This window comes from Malania oleifera, chromosome 9 (assembly GCF_029873635.1).
Source record: "Malania oleifera isolate guangnan ecotype guangnan chromosome 9, ASM2987363v1, whole genome shotgun sequence".
Classification (NCBI taxonomy): Eukaryota; Viridiplantae; Streptophyta; class Magnoliopsida; order Santalales; family Ximeniaceae; genus Malania; species Malania oleifera.
In genome coordinates, this window is record NC_080425.1 from 96227118 (window position 1) to 96233240 (window position 6123).

Sequence of the window (6123 nt, forward strand, 5' to 3'; positions counted from 1 at the left end):
ATACTTTTTTTTTTTATCAAACCTCTTAAAATGCCATTGTTCTACAATTTTAAATTTTTCTGAGAAAATTAGTAATTGATATATATAAAAATTTCTCATAATTCTATAGTATCTCCACTTTGTATCATCTTCTTAAATTTAGAGATATGAACCAACCACTAGTTAACTATTACGAAATTATTGGATATCATAGGCATGTGATATCACAATCTATGAGTTAGAAGTGAGGAGCGGGCCTATGTGTTTATTTTCTACTTTTGTTAGGAGGACTTGCGATAATTATGACCCTTAAAGAATAACAAGACCCTAAATTGATAGTTAAAATCTACATCTTATATGCACAGAGAATAATATATATATTGGTGCTAGAGCCCAAAGAAAAAAATTAAGGATGACAAATTAGTATAAGCCTCTACCATATAACTATAAAACGACTAAAAAAGTATGCTATAAAAGTCTAGATAACTTTTAAAGTAGAAAATCGTATTTATTAACTACTCATCACACAATAATTATACCACATTTCAAAAGTTTTAGAGACACAAGCTTTTGCCTTTTTTTTTTTTTACAGTAATAATTATCCATATTATATATATAAGTGTCTTCAAAGTGACGGTCAGATTATGACTTAATTACTCTTAACTCACTTTAATAATATTTTCGAGATGCACAATCCTAATCATAAACTACTCAAAAGAGTATGCCGCACTTATCACAAATTTAGACAACCTTTAGGATACACTTTTAAAAAAAAAAAAAAAAATTTTGGAATAATAAAATCTAACCTTTTAAAAAAAAATAAAATAAAGATGAAGAGAGGAAAGGTGTGCATATTTGCGCGCCCATATACGGTAAGAGACGGTGAGAGCGCGCACGCATGGTCTATGGAATGAGAACGAGGCGAAGAGGTCAATCTTAAATCGCAGAGACCAGCGATTGCCCTTAGACCAAGTGCTGTAGATTGAGATAATAATGATGGTGGCAGTCAGCGCCAGCCACTGCCACTTGTGCTCATTCAAAGAACAGCCGACAGACACCAAAAGGCAACAGCTAGCGGCTATCCCAAACTACGTATGCCTAAATACGCGTTGACCCTTTTTGTGCTGCGCGCTGGGAGGACCATCTTAATGAGAACTGAGAGAACAGCATTGCCTCCTCTGCTTCCCCAACAAGCGTAGCATCCTATTCTTTCTAGCTTGGATATCCCCATTCCTTCCTGAATTATGCCGCAATTTGATTAAAATCCATCCACAAGTTAGAGTTAATATCTTAACATTTACTAAGTCTTAGATTTAGATTTGTAGTGAATTTGAATAAGGTCTGATATAAAATTGTATTGAAATTTGCTCAAGTGTACTTAAATACAAATTTAAGGTCTGAAATTCATACTCTCAAATGCGATACTAGAGTTTAAAACTTCGATATTAAAAATGTAGGATTTGAACTTTGAATATTGGGTAGGAGTGGAGAGGAATATGAGATATGAGATGAGTTTTTATCTTATAAGGTGATCCAAACAAGAGTGTAGTGTTTAGAAAGTTATAGTGAATTTGAACGACTGAAATATAATTTAATATTGCAATTAATAAATTTAGTTTTAAAACCAATCTTGAGATCAATTCGGTAATGATTCCAAAGCTAGAAAATATGCTTGTCGCCTTATAGATGTCAAGTTGAAAAAAGTCCTCTTCTCAATAGATTAAATTATACATTAATTAATGCAATTGTCAACTAAAAGTTATGATCATTTGAATTTTGTTGTGTTGGTATTCCCTAAATATGTAGGAAAATGTGTTATGTATTTTGAGTCATTTTTAGTCAAAATCATTTTTTTTTTACCTAAAAAATGTCAAATAATATTTGTACATGCTTAGAGGGTTACTCTAAGAATATAAAAGAAGCATTTTTTTTTATGCTTGGAGGATTGCTCTAAGGACAATGAAAGGAAAGGAAAAAATATATAAATTTATTTTTTTTTCATAAGAAAAATAAGAAAGAAAATAAAAAAATAAAAAAACAACTTAGTGGGTAAAATTTCTTATAATATTTTATGTAGAGAGAAAATATAATAGAAAATGCATTCTATTGTTTTTTTTTTTTTTCTATTTACAAACAAAATCCTTGATCCAAATGGATCTTACTGTGATGAGTAATTGTATCTTTAAAATTGTGATTTTTCTTACTTTTGTATGTCTTTGATAAACATCATCAAGTGGTGTCTATTTTATGTGAGTGTATTATCTACTAATTCCTCATTTCTAGCCAATCAAATTTAGTAATTTAGGTTCCAACAAATCTCTAATGATCTAAAAATAAAAATAAAAAATTAAAGAGCATGTGCATAAGTCAAACGAAAAAATTAAGTAAAATCTATAAAAAAAATTAGCTGTCAAGAAATTATCGACTACTAAGCAAAGAAATAATGTACCATTTAAAAAGTAATGAGAGATACAAGTCATTGCAAGTTTTAGGATAAATATCAATTTAAACGTGTTGGGTTCGAAATCATCAAAAATTAAAAGTCGATAGTTTCAATTTAATGACAAACTTCATTGAGAATCAAAAATAAAAATGATTAATTAAGTACAAGTGGTAACTAATTGCGTCAATTAAAAGTGGAGACATTTTATAAAAACAAAAATAAAAAGAAAGGAGGATTTTTCCTAGAATTTACCTCTTCTCCATAGACGAAAACTGTACTTTGGTCAATCATTATACTAATATTAACAGAGTCAACGGAGGCTATTTTACACATTTTAATTAAATGGATGGAATGAATTGACTGATTTTTCTCAGTAGCAATTGTGTAATAAGATTGAAGAACAAGGGCAATACGCCAGTATTTCCCCAATAAATATACCATGGAATTGGGAGAGCCCAACATTGCTTTCCGTTCTCTCTCTCTCTCTCTCTCTCTCTCTCTCTCTCTCTCTCTCTCTCAGCACGTTTCTTAATTTAGAGAAACCAATTTCTAGCTTGTTGTGTGATGTATTGAAGCAGTTTGGCCCATTGGTTTCTGTTCAAATTCAGTTGCCCAGATAGCTCAGGTACCGTGTCTTTCACAAATCGTCATTTAATTAGTCTCAGTTGTTCTTGAAACTTCTTTGATTAATCTTAGCAAGTGAAAAAAAGAAAGAGAGAAGCAAGAATCAGAAATGGGTATTGGTGTTTTAATTGTAGCTAGCTAGGCCCATCTGAGGAAGGTGATTAATTGGTCGTCTCAGGGCTTAGAATTTACAGTTTGATTGAATTCAATGCAATCCCTTCATGACTAAAAAGTGTTTGTATGGTGTTGAAGCAGAGGTAGCCAAAAAGAAGAGATCTCATGGACTTAGATAATCATCACCATTACCAGCCTCACCACAACCCCGGCAGCCTAATGCGGTTCCGGTCGGCCCCCAGCTCCTTCTTTGCAGGCCTAATAGGAGGAGGAGGCGGCGGCGGCGGCGAGTTTGTTCAGTATGAAGACTTCCCCAAAAGTCCCGATTCCGAAGCCATGTTTGAGAGGCTCGTTTTGAGTGCTAATGGTTCTGGGGATGCAGACTCAGGCGGTATGCGTGAAAGCACTTCGCCGCAGATGGAAATGGACTCCGTTCCACAGCCGCAGACTGGATTCTCCGCGGCACCCTCGGTGATTTACCAGCCGCCGAGCTCTCTGCAGCCCCTGCATGCTCACAGTTCCGTTTCGGTTGTCAATTCTATGGGTGCCGCCGGAAACTGCTCTAATCTTATGAGGCAGACTAGCTCTCCGCCCGGCCTTTTTGATAGCATGACTGTTGATAATGGTAACGTTGTTCGTTAATTCTTTCTCTGTTTGAATTTAGATTGTTTTTTTTTTTTTTTTTCCGTACTTTGTTTGGTTGCCGTTTGATTAGTTTGGTTAGTTTCATTATTGAGCTTAATTTAAAAGTTCAGATGCCAGTTTCTGTTCTTGGCAGCCAAGCAGATGTTTTGGGGATGCAAAAAGAGATTTTAGCGTGTGTTTGCTTTTCTCATTTGAGAAGTAGAAGGATCCTCAAAATTTTTCTTAAGAAATTAGAGTTGACTAAGAGGCCTTTTGTTTATTTTGTTGTGAAAGTTGCATTTGCTTTAGTTCTGGCTAGTTGCTACCTCTGATTCCTAAATCTATGCTTGATTTTAGAATTTTCTGAGCTTCTCAACTTGACAGAATATCTTTTTGGTGTAAACTAGCAGGCTTTTCCATTGGGAGGGATGCGGGAATTTTCCCAACAGGAAATGGTGCTAATGGTGGAGGAGAAGTCAATTTGTCGACCCGCATGAATTTCCCGAAAGGACCACCTAGGCATATGCCTCAGATTGCTGAAATCGGGATGGAGAGCATGGATACAAGCAGCTCCGAGAATGGAATTTCAGGTAATGCGAGTGATGGTGGCAGCAATGGATGTTACAGTATTCCCAGCTTCGCAAGTGACTCTAATTGGGATGATTCTGTGTTTGGATCCATGGAAAGGAGCAGAGAACATGATCATGGGAAGATGTTCACTAGTTTTAGTGCATTGGGAGCTCAGGTAATGGATACAGAATTGCAGACCATTTGGCTAAGCATCTAAATTTACCATTCTGCTTAACTTGCTGACCACTACAATTCTGTTTTCTTCAAGCAGAATGGAAATGCTGGGAACACCACTCCTGGTCTGGCTCACCACTTGAGCTTGCCCAAAAACTCGAGTGCCGAAATGGCCATTGTTGAAAATTTCCTGCGGTTTCAAGATTCAGTTCCCTGTAAAGTTCGGGCGAAAAGGGGTTGCGCCACTCATCCACGAAGCATTGCAGAAAGGGTATGCCTAAATTCTGTTCTTCCATGATCCAAGTAATCATTTTTCTCAACGATATGGCTGTTTTGGTTTCTTGAGCAACTCTAAACTCAAAAAGGCAACAGCCCGTTTTGTTTGATAAGTCTAAAAAGTATTTGGTGGGGCTTAATTTGCAGATGAGAAGAACACGGATTAGCGAGAGAATGAGGAAACTGCAAGAGCTGTTTCCAAACATGGACAAGGTAGGATTCATGGTGCTGGCATGCTTCACTTTTAATCAAGGTTGCCCTTTAGAATTCAAGTCGCTAACATAAATTAATTTTTGTCTCTTGGCATGGCAGCAAACCAACACTGCTGATATGCTAGAGTTGGCAGTTGAATACATTAAAAACCTGCAGAAACAAGTCAAGGTACTTCAGAAGACACCACCCTCAAAATCAATTAAAACTCACATGAATCTCCAGCCAACCCTTACCTTTCCTAACTAAATTTCTTCTTCTTTTCCTGCAGACACTCACGGATACTCGGGCGAACTGCACGTGCTCGAGTAGACAGCAACAATTCTCAGATCCTATTGCATGACCACTTGAAAGTTGAATCTGTACAGACACTGACTACGAAAACAAAGGCAGAAAAAGAGAAATAAAAGCATGTATATATAGCTGTAGCTTAGTTTCTTGGTGGATGCAGTGAAAAAAAAAAAAAAAAAACCAATAATCTAAGATTGTAGCCGACTAGCTAGTTGATGTGGATGTAGAGGAGATCAAGTGCAGATAAAATCTTTACATCCAACAATTCTTCCAATAATGATGGTGCCCGTGAAGATTATCAATTGAATAGCCCCATGTTCATGTCATAACTCCTTGTGTGAAATACAGAGTGCTTGGATCGCAGAAGTTTCTAAATTAAGCCGAGAACTGCGAGTGGGGTTAGAAGTTTAGCTTTATAAATCTTAAGCTCAATGTTTACAACTCCATTTCCACCCAATGCTGATTCAATCCCGCTTTGTCTAATTGTTTTGAGTCACCATTTATATGAATGATTAGCATGTTAGTTAAATTTATTTATTCAGAAGTGATGATATGAAATGTGTGTTCGGAAAACTTATAAGCTGCACATATTTCTTCCACAATTGGTTTAATAGACCCATGAGATTTTGCAAACACATACATAGCAAATTGTCTTACGACTTCCTACTCTTGCCTACAAATATCAATAGTTCATATGTAAAGACTTTAGAATGCCCTAAAACGATATATAAACACTTCATGGAAAATCTTCTCCTTTTTAGACTACCTAATTCTATCACAATTTAGATTTTCGATCAAATTTCTTAATTATTGGGGTG

General features: G+C 35.7%; 1 protein-coding gene across 3 annotated transcripts; it reads left to right on the plus strand.

The window, feature by feature from the left end:
* Positions 1-2879: 2879 nt before the first annotated feature.
* Positions 2880-5834, plus strand: LOC131165066 (transcription factor bHLH130-like). 3 transcript variants are annotated; one of them, XM_058122726.1, is made up of 7 exons: positions 2880-3047; positions 3299-3785; positions 4195-4529; positions 4626-4799; positions 4952-5017; positions 5117-5185; positions 5286-5834. In XM_058122726.1, the coding sequence occupies exons 2-7, from the start codon at positions 3326-3328 to the stop codon at positions 5355-5357; spliced, it is 1176 nt and encodes a 391-aa protein (XP_057978709.1). In that variant the 5' UTR covers positions 2880-3047; positions 3299-3325; the 3' UTR covers positions 5358-5834. The 3 variants fall into 3 exon arrangements, with proteins under 3 accessions (XP_057978709.1, XP_057978708.1, XP_057978710.1); XM_058122725.1 differs by having other exon boundaries at positions 3302-3785; XM_058122727.1 differs by having other exon boundaries at positions 2880-3785.
* Positions 5835-6123: the final 289 nt, after the last annotated feature.

Coding starts and splice junctions, on each gene's coding strand:
- LOC131165066 (XM_058122727.1), top strand. CDS start 3,326: ATGGACTTAGATAATCATCACCATTACCAGCCTCACCACAACCCCGGC. Junction 5,018..5,116: donor TGTTTCCAAACATGGACAAG/GTAGGATTCATG, acceptor TTGGCATGGCAG/CAAACCAACACTGCTGATAT. Junction 5,186..5,285: donor ACCTGCAGAAACAAGTCAAG/GTACTTCAGAAG, acceptor CTTTTCCTGCAG/ACACTCACGGATACTCGGGC.